Below are 17,163 nucleotides of genomic sequence, written 5' to 3' on the forward strand. Positions count from 1 at the left end.
TTCCCATTTTCTATTCATAATTTTTATTTCCACTGTCTCCTGAGGGGAGGTGGGTGGGTACTTGATTATATATATCTGCCAGGTAAGTATGAACAAACTTAATTGTATCATTACAATATCATTTTGTTCATGAAACTTACCTGTCAGATATATATATAGCTGAATCCCACCTTTGGTGGTGGGAGTAGACAGAATAGAAGATTTTAGGAAACATATATATGCAGATAATTGATATCTTGATTCCTTACCTGTTAGCATAGCTGACTTCGTGGTTACTGCCGCGTAAGTCTGCTTGTGCTACTAGAGTTGCCAGCGAGGGTAGAGACTATATAGCTGGTGCACTCCAGATGATCTGTCAACAGGGGCGAGACCACGACGTGACTAGACCATATTGACCATACCATGAGGGCTAAGAAGTAAAATAAATATATATATAAAAAATATATATCACCACCTGACCCACCTAGCCAAAGTTAAGGTGTGTTAACTAAGGCTTAAGAGTTAAGAAGTCACCGTTGTCGGCGACTCAACTACTAAATTAAGAGCTCTTCCTAACCATTTTCTACAGGATAGGATGAGTGGTACTTCTTGCCCCCAAGATTGTGTCTGCAGACACGTATGGCCCTAGCGAGCAGCAGATCTCATATGCCATCTTCACATCTCGCAGGGAGTGTGAATTGAATACAAGAGTTGCTTCGCTAAAACATGGTACTCAGGATGTTGCTGAGTGCCATGCTCTGTTGAAATGCTTCCGAGGCGCGCCCTCACACCTCGTGAGCATTCAAATCAAAAGATTTCAAATCTTTTGTGCAAACACAAAGAAGGAGCTTTTTTGAAAGACCTCCTTAACAATAAAGCCAGGGTGTTCTTCGATATGGGCAAGTCTGGTCTTTTCGGAACACTGCAGATTGTCCGTACGACTTAGACTTTCTTGAGTTTTATGTAGATAAAACTTGAGAGACCTGACAGGGCACAGGACTCTCTCTGGCTCCTGCCCCCTAACTTGTGCCATCCTTGCTTCCAAGCTCCTGGCCCAAGGACAAAACGGGTTTCCATTCTTAGGCCATAACGAAAAGCTTAGAGAGCACACCGCCTTGAGTTCTCTAAAGCCAAAACTTGTGACGATGGCTTAAAATCTCACTGACCCTCTTTGTCGTATCTAGGGGGTTAGAAAAATGCCTTCCTGATCACATGCAAGAAGTTAACAGGTAGGAGATGTTCGAATGCTTTGACATCAAGAACTTCAGACTATGTCTAAGTTCCATCTTGAAAGCTTCGATCTGGACATGCACAGTCAGTCCGTCTGTACTAACGTCAGGTGACCGACCAGTTGACCAGTCAGACGAATCAAGGACAGCAAGGCTGTACCCTGAAGACCATAAGGCACTATTCTTCGCTGAAGGATGAGTGTCTGGACTGCCTGGGCGATTCAAGCTAGCAAACCTTGGTTGGGGGTGTATCAACGCAACCCAACGTCGTTAGCGAATCAACTCCTGAGCCACTCCTGACTCGAGCTTCTGGTGCAGGAGAAAGGAGCGAGGAGCAAAAGAAAAAAGGCGATTCTGTCCCGAAGGACGAATGCCTGACAGTCCAACCTGGTCTCATGTTAAACGATCATCGGGGGTGTATAAACGCAACCGACTTCGTCAACAAGAAACTCAGGGCTACTATATGTCTCCTGATCTCGCACGAGTGGTCTGACTCCGAGAAAACAGGTGAGACAAAAAGTAGATGGTGAGCGAGTTTCGAGATTTCACAGAACTCAAAGATCGTGAAGGGCTTTGTTGTTTGACAGAAGCAAATCTCTGAGCCCAAAGGCCGTCAACAACATATTTGCGTATTCTTTAATAGTTGTGACTGCCGCTTTATCCCATTCTTCAAACGGAAAGGGAAGACTGCAATCTTATGCTGTCAACATCTCGATAGTCTGAACGTAGTCAGACTCAGAGCGGAGAGGTTATAGGTACCTTTCGTGTTAAAGGAGACCGACTCTCTCGAAAAGGTCCTTGGAAGGAACGTGAACCTCTGTGAATCTAGGGTCTTGAAGGCCAACATGGGGCGATTAGAGCGTGCATTGTCGCTCCCCTGTGATGATATAAATCAATCTTATTACATTCCTAAGCGATTGAAAAAGGGGAAAAGAGACTAAAACATCCATCCCCGTTCAATATCATAAGGATGGCGTTTAATGTTACCGCTCCCGGATCGAGAATAAGGGAGCAGAGCAAAGAAAGAAGCCTCTTCGTCCTCAACCTAGCGAAGAGATGAATGAAAGAATCGTCCTAAAAGTCTCCACAACTCTCAACATACTTCTAAAGAAAGATTCCACTCGGAAGTCAGTAGTTGCTGCCTTCGATCGAGACGATTCGAACGGACTTTTGCAATCCTGTAACGAACCTCTAGAGGATCGTTCCATTCTCGCCTGTTGTTATAATAGGCTCTTTCTCGTAAACCCGAACCGGGACCGAGGAGCAGATACTTCCTAAGATATGAGAGAGCTGTGGAAGATCAGAGTTGATATGGACCATGGTTCCAAAAACTCGTTTCGAGGACTGGAGGGACGACTGAATTGCTTCTTCCCTTCTTTCAGATTATGATCCAGGACATCTGAAAACCCTCTCCAGCATGTCCGGCACCTTCTTTCTATCACCTCAAGAGATACTTAACGCATCGAGAGATGTTCAGAATCATTCCTAGATCTTTAATAAAATTTCATTTCAGTTTCCCGTAGGAAAAAACTGTAGAGGTCTGAATTGCAGTCTATTCAGGGAAACAAACTTCTTTAGGAAGGAAATGGTCCCCAGCAAGCTCATCCATTCCCTCACACAGTATGTTTACTTCCCTAATAAGGCTGCGCTTTGCCTAAGCAAGAGAGCATATAATAGTGCAATGTTGTGGTAGACTCGTAGTCCTATACCGTGCGGTAACGAGCACCGAAAGGAGTAAGATATCTCTGTAGAACATATTAAGGCCAAACGAATGCAATGTTTATTCATTCATGTAAGAATCCCCTCAATCTTAGGCTAAAGTCCGTGATTGTAGGGCAGAGATACAGTTCGTCAGTCAATCCCGCAGGAGAGAGAGAGACGTAACTGCCAGCACAGAGATACGGTTAGTCAGTCAATCCCGCAGGAGAGAGAGACTTAACCTACCGCGCATGACAGCGAACGAGTTGGTACTGGCTCGTTTGGACTGGAGGAGAAGACAGTGACAGCAGCAGCTTACGATCGTCCGTCATAGTCGCTCTCTTAACTTTATGCCTGGGTTGCCAGCTAACACCCTATTTCTATGAAGAAAAAGGTCCGTTATTTTTTAGCATAAAGAGACTCTCAAGCTGGTATATTTAAGCGAAACAGAAAACGCTAAATATATAGATGCGTTTGTGTCGTCAGAACACTACCATACAACTGTAAAAGATAAATCGGAAAGTCCTGGAAGGCTGCAGGGTGAGTAACGTAAATGTCCTTAAAATGGACCATAGACCTCTCGGTTGCCATCCGAAGAGGTAACTACAGCAAGCGTATATGACTTGAACCAACCAGAAATAAATAATGCAAGGCAAAATATGAAATTATATCACAATAAAGTTTGTTCATTACTTACCTGGCATGACATATATATAGCTGAATTCGGAAATACAGCTACATACAGGATCCTGACAGGCAAGTTTCATGAACAAAACTTAGGAGAATCGAAGCAGTCAGCTCAAGCTTCTTATGTTATTGGACATAAGGGTTCATTGACGTAGTCTACAAGTCTATTTCTTGTACGAGTCTGCGAATGACGAATGAGAGCTCTTCCGAATCTTGTCAATAAGAGCTTATTCGCTTACGCAAAATCAAGTTAATGAGATGTTGTCAATGAGAACTAACCCATTTACGGGACAAAGAGATATTTTGTCAATGAGGGGATACCCACTTACTTGACAAAACGATAGTATATTGTCAATGGGGAAAGTCACTGAATTGACAAAACGTAATCCAGGAAGTCGAGCATTTTATTTTCCGATTCCCGTCTCAAACGAGGAAGGGGCAAGAATCCTGTTAAGAGACTGGGCTTACGTCAGGTAGAACGACGATGTTCAATTCGGCAGCGTAGTCCCGACTAGGAACTAACAAAATCTATCATCTGAAAAAGCCCTTTCAGATGGGCTAAAAAGCTGGCAAAATTATCCTGGAAGAGGAAGAAACTCTCCAACCAGCTTCCTCTCCCGTATCACAACTAATGCCTGCTAAAGCTTAAAATTTATTGGCAGTATGGCAAAGGCAGTCCTGTCTTGCGCTTTCCTGAGAGCGTACTTTGATGGAGTGCCTTTGCAAGAATCCTACTGAACGTTGCCGAGAGTCCTGACGTGCAGGACATCGAGCCTTTATAACCCGTAACTGCCTTATCGCCAAAGTCTTGACTGCGGTAGTGGCAACTTAAATTTATTGGCAGAATGGCAAAGCTTGCGGTATGAGCAAAACAAGAATTTCCCTTGAGCTTTCCTTAACTCCATCCACCTATGCGAAACGCAATATTAATTGACAGAGACCTCTTGAATTCACGAAACCCGATGTCTTGCTGGGTTTCGAAGAAGAAGTTGTCTGTTCACTTTAAGCTTACTCCGAAGCACTGCCTACTTCACATTCTTTGCAGGTGAGGTAGAAGGTATCATCGAAGGTAGATGTAAAAATTCTTTAAGCCCAAAATCTGAAACAAGAGCTTGAAGAGTTCAACAGAAACGTTCAGCCAGGCGACACACCTGGCGTGCGCTGGTGCACGCTCGGCGTCCACTGACGCGCACGCTCGGCGTCCACTGGCGCGCACGCTCGGCGTCCACTGGCGCGCACGCTCGGCGTCCACTGGCGCGCACGCTCGGCGTCCACTGCGTGCACGCTCGGCGTCCACGGCGCGCACGCTTGGCGTCCACTGGCGCGCACGCTCGGCGTCCACTGGCGCGCGCTTGGCGTGCACCCGCGCGCCCCTGGTTTTTTTTTTTTTGGGCGTCCGCTCTCAAAAGCTTACTTGCTATATTATGACTTCTTTTACGTATTTCTCGGTGGAAAGACGGACACGAGTTCAGGCGACGTTCGCCTTCTTACTTCTCACTGAAACGCATAACGAGAGAGAGAGTAGAGAGGACGTGAAGCGTCCTCTTCTATAAAGCTTCTATTTAGAGGGCGCGAGTCCATCCGAAAGCTCCAACCCCTGCGCGGGGAGGACTCTTCGGAGGACGAGAAGCAATCCTTCAGGATTCGTGCACGTGCACGCACTTTAGGGCAGTCTTGGTTGGGGATTTTTCATCAGAAAAACTGCCGAAGGCACGCCAGATCGGTGGGGGTTCCTCGTAACCCTCCTTCGGCTTTCGACATGCTCTCTCCCTGGTTCTGGGAGTCAAGCAGAGGTCCCGGCCTAGAGCGAAACGAGGCCGATCTGACGCACCCTCCACTACACAAGGGGTATCACTGCACTTCTGCACTTCACTTTTACTCTCTAAAGCAAGCACTTTCGATTCTAAGTTACGAATCGAAGGAGTATCAGAGAAAGGGCAATTTCTCTACAGACACTGCTTAGGGCCCGAAGGCAACACTGCAGGGTTAGGAGTTAAACAAGTTACAGAAGTAGCACTTCACAGCAATGAAGGAGAGCGAGCATCTATCGTAGACATATACATAGCCCGTAGGCCATACTACAGGGTTATGCAAAATAAAGTCTACAGGAAGGTTTAGCAGGTTCACTACCCTGACTTTTGTTACTGATTAATTGCGTACATACGAATCATACGTCTTCCTTACGGAATTAGACATGTTTACTGATTAATTGCGTACATACGAATCATACGTCTTCCTTACGGAATAGACAAAGTCTCACACTCCTTACATGACAAATCTCAACAAAGAAGCAAGACCCATACCCCTCGTACATACCAAGTGCGAATCTACCGAAGCTTTCGGTAGCCACACCCTATCTTTGCAGACAACCCCGTCTGAAACTAGCCTAACTAGATTCAGATATTTTATGCAAAAATGAATCAAATTCAAATCAATTTAAGATAGCGTATGCCTAGCCACAAATCCAAGTAAATAAATCAAAAGACAATTAGGATACTTAGCGGCAATGAAGTTTCCAAAATCCTAAGACGGAGGTACTGAAAAACAGGTGTTTTCAGCACCGGCGACAGAAAAATTATGAATAGAAAATGGGAATGATTCCTGATACCCGCCTCCCAGCGGCGGGAATGGGTACTAACCACCTGACTCCACTGCGTGTGTCGTAAGTTGTTTTAAATTTCTGTCGGATTCGGAAAAATACAGCTATATATATATCTGACAGGTAAGTTTCATGAACAAACAGCTGATTTGCTATGAACAACCAATCCAATAAAAACAGCTTTTTTGCTTGCATTTCAACCATCATTCGATAGTAAAAAATTTCCGTAGTTATGTTACAAATGACATTAAGGAGAAGAGGACTGATATACGTTTACATCGCTATACCCTTACTCGCTATGGATAAAAGATCAGCAAGGGAATATACTGCTTAAATTTAATCTGTAAGTTTTGCTGAAGTTGAGGAAACAATGTTGATCTGCTAACAACTATTATCGTGCATCAGCAATGTGGATGAAACTCTCGCAAACTTCGGTATAGTATCATCAAACTTGACCATAAACAAAATTTGAGCGAAACGTGTTTTAATCAAAACTATTGGGCATGAATAAACACATTTTACTGTTTTCACTCCAATAAAAGATAAATATATACAGCTCATAGTATTCTGATGAGATAAAAGTGAAAATATCAAATGGAATTTGCTGATTTTTGTTTACACAATAAGCATGCCCTCAGCGCCATCTACTAACAAAAAAATAACTAAATTTCATTCACAAACGATATGTTTTTAAGTGATATTTCCACTTGAAAACACTTCGTAGAACGTAAAATATTATTGGAGGAAGTGAAGTAAAGCATAGCTTTTTAAAAGATCCATGGAAAAGATGCATATCCATTATGTTTGTATTCTACCATACAATACTAATATGTATGTGATTATTACATACTCAAATTTTATTTATCTCATGTAACATACGACCCCCTTAAAATAAGCTCCAAAATTAGGACTTCAAAAGTCACAAGATACAAGAGCATATACAGTAGCTTAGACAAGAAGCCAAGGGTTCGAAAGGAGGGTCAGACAACCATTTCAGGACCACTTCCAGTTAACGGAAGTTTGTCGAGTTTACTTAGGTTTGCACATATTGAAAGATGTAATTAAATCTGCTAAGTCTTGATTAGAAGACAAGTCTAGACCCCTATGTCTGAATACAGAGTCTAACATGGCTCTGTACCCTTCAATGGTGGAAGAAGATAATCCTCTTGACTTCCTGAGGTACAGAAGAAAATCAACAACCTCCTTTATAGTTGCTTCAGAAGAAGACTTGATTTCTTCTGTACCAAAACCTGAAAATGGACCATCTGTTTTAGTACACATCGGAGGATGATTGACGCCTACATTTCAAGATCACCTCTGCAGCCAACCTCAAAAAGCCTTTAGATCTGAGGAGTCTGACAACAGTTTGAACCCTGTCAGAACAAGAGTAGATAACCCTTGATGGAACATCATTATGTGTGGTTCTGTGCAGTTTTCATCTTGGGAAAGTAACCTTGGAAAATCTACTAACAGACTGATTAGGTCCGGAAACCATTCCCTGAGGGGCCAGAATGGGGCAATGAGGATCACCAAGACATTTCTGGCACTTCAGAGCATCTTGAAAACCTCTCTGATCATTCCCAAAGGAGGAAAAACCTACAACTCCTTGTATGACCACTCCAGGAGCATGGTGCCCACAGCCCACACCCCTGGATCCAGAACCAGGGAGCAATAAAGAGGAAGCCGATGAATTTTGGCAGTCATGAGGCAGTCATGAACAGATATATCACTGGCCTTCAGCACAACTTCCAAAGGTCCAGGCAGATCCTGGATTAAGGGTCATTCTGTAGGAATGACTTGATTAGAGCGGCCGAGTTGGTCTGCTAATACTTTCAATTTTTCCTGAACAAACTTTGTCACCAACTTTGTACAGTGCTCGTTGACCCAAAGGTCTCTCAGCCTCGCAGAGAGAGGAGTGGATTCCCCCTTGCTTGGAAATGTACTCAAGGGCTGTCGTGTTGTCCGAACGAATAACTACAACCTTGTCTCGGACTTCTGATGCAAACGGTTGAAGTCCCAGGGTTATGGCTTGCCATTCTTTTAGGTTGACATGCCAGGACTTTCACTATAAAATCCACATTCCAGAGATCTCCCTGTTCCCTATCAGAGCTCCCCAGCCTATGTCTGATGCATTTGCACAGAAAGTCAGGTCTGGGTTCAGAGGTGAAAGGGACTTTCCTATTAGAAATCTTTCTTCTGATCTCCACCAGAGCAGATGTTTCTTCGTCCAAGTACTCCTTCCTGTTCCATTTTGCTCAAAGAAATAACTGCAAGGCTCTCAAGTGCATCCTCCCCAGAGGAACAAATTGTTATATGGAGGACAGGGTTCCGAGGAGGCTCATCCAATCCTTGGCTGAGCACTCCGGGAGAGACAGGAATCTGTCCACTATTAGAAGACACAACTCTACCTTTTGAGAGAGGGAAAAGCCTGAAAAAGAGGCAAGTCCAGTGTCCTCCCCAAATAAACTATCTGTTGGGATGGAACTAGTTGTGACTTGTTTGTTTGTATGGTGTTTTTACATTACATAGAACCAGTGGTTATTCAGCAACGGGGCCAACGGGTTTACGTGACTTCTGAACCACATCAAGAGTGAACTTCTATCACCAGAAATACACATCTCTAACACCTCAATAGAATGCCTCTGCAGATTGATCAGGAGATCTCACTCTTGAGCCAACATTAAGGTCTCTTGAAGATCTCCCTGCACCATGACTGACGGTGAGCAAAGGAGCCGGTTGTTGAGATACAGAGCGATGTTGACACCCGTAAGATGGAGCCAGCCCACTGTGGTGCCATTGTGAGACCAAAACAGATGGCCCAAAACTGAAATATTGGCCTATGAAGACAAACCTGAGAAATTTCCTAGACTCAGGATGAATGGGAACATGGAAGTATCTATGGAGACCATCTAGTCTCCTTGATGGATGGAAGCAAGAATCGATCGATTTGCCTCCATTCTGAGCATTGCCTTCCTTACGAAGACATTCAGAGCGCTGACATCCAGCAATGGCCACCATCTGCCTGAAGCCTTCAGTACCACAAACAGGTGATTGTAAAAGCCTTCCGACTGAAGATCTTCTACTCTCTCTATCGCTTCTTTAGAGAGCGGACACCTCTTCGGCTAGAACAGAATATTTCTCTGAGCCTAGAGAGTATACAGTCAATGCGATGGGATGCTTGATAAGGGTGGCTCGGCAACAAAGGGGATAGAGTAGTATCTTGTCTTTAGGACCTCTATAACCCATTGCTCTGCTTCTCTTCTGCTCAATTCCTGCCAGAAAAGATGAAATCTGGCACCTACTGCTGCATGGGGCTGTCTTACCTCACTTCATAGGGGTGCGGTTGGAAGAAGACTTCTTAACTGTTTTAGAGGTGAATAGCACTTTTCCTCTGGACTTACACCGAGGTCTTGTCTTACCTCCAAGAAAGGGCAAACGTTGAAGAGCAATTGCTGAATGACGTAGTCACCCTAGCTCACTTTGAGGACCAGGAAAGCAAGTCCTGTGTCGACTTCTTTTGTAAGTCGGAGGCAATCCCGCTTACTACGTCTTGCGGGAAGAGGAAGTCACACACAAACAGTGAAAAAAGAATAGCAGACTTCTGAGTTGGAGTTACTCCTTTTGAAGTAAAAAGAACACCACAATTCTCGTTTTTTGAGAATGCACATTGCAAAAGTAGAGGCAGGTTCACAGGAACTCTCTAATTCTTCTGTCTTGACAAGAGAGGACTGCTAATATAGATCAGAGGAAACGTCTGAAGAAACTGAATGTGAATCCTGAATCTCTTTAGTCACCTCAAACAGCTTGAACAAATTACACAAGAGATGATCAATATCAGCTGAGGAAAACATTGTTTTCGCCCCAGCAAAAGCTGCTCTCCTGGACGACTCAATAAGCTCTGAAAAATCCCCTTGGGCCAAGGCAGAACCACCCAAAGAGGGAGACGCTCCAGTGGCATGAAAAGAATGCCTCCTCTTAGTTAGACAGGAAGGTAGGACACAGAAAACAGCCTTCCATTGCTCTCTCATGTCAGTCAGCCAACTTTCAACTTCACTCATGGCCTTCTTGGCCGAAGTTGAAAGCACCATACGAGGGAGCTCAGAAGATTCCAAAGGAACACTACTCTTCTGGAACGTAAAGCAGGTGAAGCTGGGGCCACTGGTTTGAAAAAGTTATGATAACTTTTTAGGAAAAACCAAAAAGAGAGATCCATAAGCAGTGCAATGCTCATTAACGTGTGAGTAATGGCACCAAAGGGAGCTCGGGCACAAAAGGAAGCTCCTGCGCTAATGGGAGCTCAGGCATCAGTGGGCGCTCAGGTGCTAGTAGGCACTCAGGGGCCAATGGGAGCTTAGCTGAAGCAGGTGGTTCATGCACCAACGGGAGCTTGTGGGCCAGTGGGCGCCCCACTGGGTGCTTGCATGCCAGAAGGAGCTCATGCCCAAAGGGCACTCACACAACAGAGGAAGCTCTCACACCAATGGGCACTCACACATCAGAGGAAGCTCGTGTGCCAATGGGCACTCATGTACTAATGGGCACTCATACACAATGGGCACTCTGGCACCTAAGAGAAATCAGGAATCAGTGCACACTTAGTAGCAGAAGCACGTCTGCCCGAGACTGAATGCTCATAAGCGAGCGGGTGTTTAGGAGCTACTAAAGGAGAGACAATATTCTCTTTCAACACTGGTCGCTCAGGTGCCAAAGAGCTAAAAGGAACTGGTCGCTCAGGTGCCAAAGAGCTAAAAGGAACTAGGCACTTGGGGCGCTGACACTAACTGGAATTACACGGGAACCCGAAGCCAACACTGGTGCTAATCAGCGCACTGAACTAGGGCGCTTACACCGATCTGGAGAACCTTCAGAGGAAAAAGTCTCTGTGCTATCCCAGAAACTGCAGGAAGGTTTAGAGTCTTCCACCTTTTTTGTGGGCATCTGAGGGGTGCAAGAAACTTTAGCCACAGACCTTTTCAGTGGCCTAGACTTATCACTGACACGTCATAAGCACCGTTTCTCGGGACTGGAAGCATCCGAACTGGAAGAAAGTTGATGTGCACTATCTACGACGCCTTTCCAATGGCTGTATTTCACCACCCAGGAATCAACGACAGGCAACTAAGGGGCGTATTGCCCGTGGGCAGACCCCACTGACCTCCCTTGAGCCTCCATTATAACTTCTTCCAGTTCCTCTCAATCAAGAAGAACATGAACTCACTCTCCCAACTGAGCCATAGAGTTAGCTAACAACTCAAACTTACGTTCGAACCTCCCTTCGAAATTGGCAATGGGGTTCGGAAACATGGGAGCTGGGTAAAGGATTAGGTGGTACAGAAAAGGGACTGAGTTTAGGAGACAATTCAGAAATAACAGGTAATCCAGATGAGGAGTTAAAAGATTCCTGGCTAGCTAATGATCTTTCATACCTAGCAGTCACCTTACATCAAATAGCTTTCTCCAATTTGGAAATATGAGAAGACAAAACCTTCCAAAGTCTCTCATCCCAGCCTATATACTTAGAATATTTTAATTCTGGAGAGCAACTTTGACCCCTACACTTAGTACATACCGTATGTGCATCATACTTAGCTGACATCAACCATGTCCTGCAACCTTTGCTACAGTAATGGATACTTGTCACTCATGAGTCAGACGTTGGTGAAAAGCAAAAGTAAAAAAAACCTACAAGATCCAAAAAGTCTCTTAACTAATGCCTCACTAAATAACAAAAAGCCAAAAGCTATGAAAAGAATCATATGGCACTTCACCGATAGTCCTGTAAACATCTGGTAAAGTCCTGTAAACAACCGGTAAAGTCAACCCCGGTAGTGGGCGGGGATACCTGCCTACACCAAAACAAAAGAATTGCTAACACGATTTTCACATTTTAGTTGTAGTATACTAGAAATTCTTAACTATGTAATTATTTGGTAAGTTACATAAAATGAAGGATTAGTCACTACAGTACTAAAGAAAGTGGAATGTATTATTATCATTATTATGGACAAATTACAATTACAAAGTCAACAACAAGATGTACAATATGTACAAAATACTCAAGGTAAAATGAATTACTCAACCTAACAAACAGTATTCAAATATACTTACAAATCATTAAAGCTGAAGCTACACTTTTTCTGCAAGGCTGATTCTACTTGATATACAGTTCTTGAAAAATGTCAATTTTGAGTGTCTTGCACGTATAAACTTATCATTAACCCTATGTACATTAAAGAAAGTACTTTACTAGTCTCCATTATGTAATGTAGGGGTGCAGTGTCCCTTTGCCTGGTGACGTTTGAGGCTACCGAGATTCACAAAATGCTCTTTGCATAGAGCACAGATATACTTATCAGAAGTCAGTGGACACTTTATTTCAACATTTGTGAATGAATTCAAGTGTTTGTTTTCAGTCCCATGTATTTTCATATGATTAGCTAAGCCCTCATGATTTGCAAACCTTACTGGACAAAGTTGACAAGTAAAAGTTTTTTCATTTATGTGAACTGCCATATGCTGCTCTAAATAGGCTACTGAAGGGAATGTAGAGGTACAAAAGTCACAATTTATAGAAGCATCTCTCCTATTCATGACTGAAGATTCTACAATAGGTTCCAGAGGTTTCTCATGGTGATTAGTTGAGTTGCCTGACAAAGCATTAACTTGTGCTGAAGTATTTCCATCCATATTATCTGGAAGATTTACACTTTCCTTGAAGCAGCCTTTTGAATTGCCAACTGGAGAGCTAACAATTTTTAAATCTGTACTACAGTTTGCAACACAGGAGAAAGAATTGTTTATACTGTTTTCTAGGGGAATATCTAAATTATGCGCCTGCTTTGCGTGAATGACCATGTATCTGCGCTCTTCAAATCCAGACTGACACTCTGGACAGATGTGAGGCTTGGGTTTATGAAGCATTTTCTTGTGTTTGCTCAATGAACTTCGACTAGAAAAACTTCTTTCACAAATATCACAAACCGGTTTCACACCATCATTTGCATGAGATGCTTGATGAGCGTTGAGCTTACTCTCAGTCTGGCACACTTTACCGCATAAATTGCAAGTGAAAGGCTTCACTCCTAAATGTAACTTCAAATGTGTATCAAGGCCATGACTGTTAAAAAATTTTTCGCCGCACTCTGCTACATGACATACATAAGGGAAGGCTTTTTTTCTTGGCTTCTTTACTAGTCTTACTGCCTTCAGTGGAGATAACAAAGGTCGCTGGTGAGTACCCATGACTGACTCCCTTTCCATGGGTACCCTTCCCATCACATCAGGAAGGTATGTTTCAGGAACAATGTATTCGCTCTGGTGAAACATGCCCTCTTGTCTGTAGTGCCTTGTGTGCTCTCTAAATATAATTGCTCTTGACCTGAAAGGTATCAATACATTAAAAAATATAATATTCATTATCAATAGGCTGAAGAAAGTTGCATATAAAATTAATCATGAGGAAAAAATTTTTTTTTTAAAGTTCAGTTATTTGCATTTTTCTCAAGTATCTAAACCAGAGCCTTTAATGTAAGAGTCCTCACAGAGTGAGCTGGAATCAGTCATTGAAGCTTGACAACGAGGAAGTTGACTGAAGGTAGGAGGGCAAATGGGGATGGCCCCACTCATCATCCATCAACAGGCATTTTTTCCATCCAGACTAAGCACAGTGATTAAGGTGGGATTATGATAAAAGGCTCTGACTTGCAAGCCTTGAAGAAATACAAATTAATTATAAATAGTGAATAAGTGAATAAACAAACAAATGTTACAGGTGGGAACTAGATCAATCATAAGAGAATATCAATATCAATAATATCAATTACAGTATACTATGAAGAATAATGCAATATAAAGCAAAGTCATTTATTAACAAACAATGCAGATAATTCAACGTGAGAAAAAGACAAGACTGACAAAAATACCTCACTACATAAGGACCTGAACTTGAGAAATAGTAGTAGAAAGGCCTTCATGAGCTCTCCTTCATCACCTTACAAACTACAAACTAAACTGTCAGCCTTTTACAAACAGGTGGTGAAAGTATGAGGGCATAATCTATTAAAATTTGGAAATAATGAATATAGGGCAGGAAAAAGGGTGATACTATCATACCCACTTTTATATCCAAAAGGCATTGGTTATATGTATCTCTATGGATAAAATTATCATAAAATGATAAAAATAATATTATTATTGTACAATAAAGTTTCATACATACTCCCTGAGGGGAGGCTGGGTGGGCCATTTAATCGTATATATCTGCCAGGTAAGTATGTATGAAACTTTATTGTACAATAACAATATCATTTTCATACATTCAACTTCCCTGTCAGATATATACTTAGCTGATTGGCACCTTTGGCGGAGGGTAACAGACAGCTAATTACTGATTAGACAGGTAAACAACATACGTTGTAGGTAATATATATACAAAAAACCTTGGTTCCTACCTGTTTTGGCAGAAGATTTCATAGCTAGGATGTGACCTATGGCTAAGAGCTCTTGTGGGGACTGTCGATGGGGTCTTATCCACTTACTCGACAGAACCTGATGGCCTTTGTCAATGGGGTCTTATCCACTTACATGACAATACACCTATGCCTAATGGCATAATAAAGGAGTACAACAACCGATCCCGATCAACCCGATCCTAACCGTGGATTTAGTACTAAGATTGAAAGGAGTTATCCCAACCACCTTTCAAACCAACCTTAAAATTTCACACCAAACTATTTTAAAATTAAAATTAAACAAAAATTAAAGAAAAATTAAGGATCAGTCTTATCTCCTTCACCCAGCAATGTATCCGCTGATACATACGGACCCAGAGAGAAGCATCTCTCGTATGTTACCCTTACATCTTTTAAATAATGGGAGGCAAACACCGAGTTGCACCTCCAGTACGTAGCTACTAAGATGTTTTTCATCAACATGTTCTTGTTGAACGATATCGATGTAGCAACCGCACGTACCTCGTGTGCTTTAACTCTCAATGCTGCAAAGGATTCACTTTTGCATTTCATGTGTGCCTCAGTTATCACGTTTCTAACAAAAAAAGCTAAGGCATTTTTCGACATTGGTCTCTTAGGGTCCTTAACTGCACACCAGAGACTTTGATTGCAACCTTGCAGCTGTTTCTTCTTCTGCAAGTAGAATTTTAAGGCTCGAACCAGACATAATGATCTCTCAAGTTCCTTTCCCACAAGTTGAGAAAGCCCTTTAACTTCAAAACTCCTGGGCCAAGGTCTCGAAGGATTTTCATTCTTTGCTAAAAACAAAGGCCGGAAAGATACCACTGCAGAGTCTCCTCTAAAGCCCACTCTCGAGTCTAGAGCCTGCAATTCGCTGACTCTTTTGGCAGTAGCGAGAGCCATTAGAAAAATACATTTCCTCGTAATGTCTCTGAAGGATGCTTGATTAGGAGGCTCGAACTTCTCTGATGTGAGGTATTTAAGAACCACGTCTAGGTTCCAGCTAGGGGCAAGTGAAGTCTTCGATTTTGATGTTTCAAATGATTGAATCAAATCATGAAGGTCTTTGTTATCCTCTATGTTCAGGCCCCTGTTCCTGAACACAGCAGATAACATGCTCCTATACCCCTTTATTGTAGATACCGCCAACTGAGATTCCTCTCTCAAATATAGCAGGAAATATGATATTGTTAAGATACAATAAAGTTTGTTCATACTTACCTGGCAGATATATATATAGCTGTATTCTCAGAAGTCCGACAAATTTCTAAAACTTACGACACACGTAGTGGGAGTTAGGGTGGTTAGTACCCATTCCCGCCGCTGGAAGGCGGGTATCAGGAACCATTCCCATTTTCTATCAGATTTCTATCTCCACTGTCTCCTGAGGGGAGGTGGGTGGGTACTAAAAATATATATATCTGCCAGGTAAGTATGAACAAACTTTATTGTATCTTAACAATATCATTTTGTTCATGAAACTTACCTGTCAGATATATATATAGCTGAATCCCACCTTTGGCGGTGGGAGAGACAGAAAAAGGATTTTAGGAAACATATAAATGTAGATGATTGACATCTTGGTTCCTTACCTGATAGCATAGCTGACTTCGTGATTACTGTCACCCAAGCCTGCTTCTGCTTCACTAGAGTTACCAACAAGGTAGTGACCTGTGTAGTTGGTGCGCTCTAGATGATCTGGTCAACGGGGACGGGACCACAATGTGACTAGACCATGACCTACTTTCTGAGGGCAACGAGGCAAAACCACCACCTAAGTTAGCCTAACAACAAACTCCCATATACCAAAGGCTAAAGGAAGGGACGACCGTACTTGGCAGCCGACCCTACAACCATAAACATAAATATTAAAAACTCACCTACCCTTTTCTATGGAAAGGATGAGTGCTACCTCCTGCCCCCAAAATAGTGTCTGCGGCGACGTATGGCCCAAGAGAGTAACAGTTTTTCATAGGTCGTTCTCACCTCCCGTAGGTAGTGCGAGGCGAACACTGTTACTCCTCCAAAAGTAGCACTTAAAAATGTCTTTAAGAGCCATGTTTTTTTTTCTGAAAGGCTATTGAGGTCGAAATAGCCCTTACTTCGTGCGCATTAACTTTTAGTATCTTAAAGTCGCTGTCTTTGCAAGAAGAGTGCGCCTCTTTAATGGTGTTTCTTAAAAAGAATGCCAGTGCATTCTTGGACATGGGCATGTTTGGTCTCTTGACCCCGAACACCATAAGTTCTCCGCAGAACCTCGGCAATCCTTCGTTCTACGAATATACTCTCTAAGAGCCCTAACAGGACACAGGACTCTTTCTGGCTCTTGACCAATGATCTCTGCCATACCCTTGATCTCGAACGTTCTAGGCCACGGATTGGAAGGGTTTTCGTTTTTGGCCAGAAACGACATACCCAAAGAGCAGACCGCATTATGCCCTTTGAAGCCGACGTGTTTTTGCTGATAGCCTGTATTTCGCTAACTCTCTTCGCCGTCGCA

The 17,163-nt window shown here is 42.9% G+C and overlaps 1 protein-coding gene across 8 annotated transcripts in view; it reads right to left on the bottom strand.

Moving 5' to 3' along the window:
- Positions 1-17,163, bottom strand: part of LOC135206968 (zinc finger protein 62-like) — an 80,680-nt gene that overhangs the window by 29,562 nt on the left and 33,955 nt on the right. For 7 of the 8 annotated variants that reach the window (XM_064238577.1, XM_064238555.1, XM_064238544.1 and 4 more), the window contains exon 2: positions 12,301-13,570. In XM_064238577.1, coding sequence (XP_064094647.1) covers positions 12,439-13,518 — 1,080 coding nt within the window. In that variant the 5' untranslated portion in view covers positions 13,519-13,570 and the 3' untranslated portion in view covers positions 12,301-12,438. Of the gene's footprint in view, positions 1-12,300; positions 13,571-13,733; positions 13,882-17,163 lie in introns of those variants that run through there. The other variant, XM_064238566.1, reaches the window with a different exon arrangement.

The sequence above is a fragment of the Macrobrachium nipponense genome, chromosome 11 (genome assembly GCF_015104395.2).
Source record: "Macrobrachium nipponense isolate FS-2020 chromosome 11, ASM1510439v2, whole genome shotgun sequence".
NCBI classification, from domain to species: Eukaryota; Metazoa; Arthropoda; class Malacostraca; order Decapoda; family Palaemonidae; genus Macrobrachium; species Macrobrachium nipponense.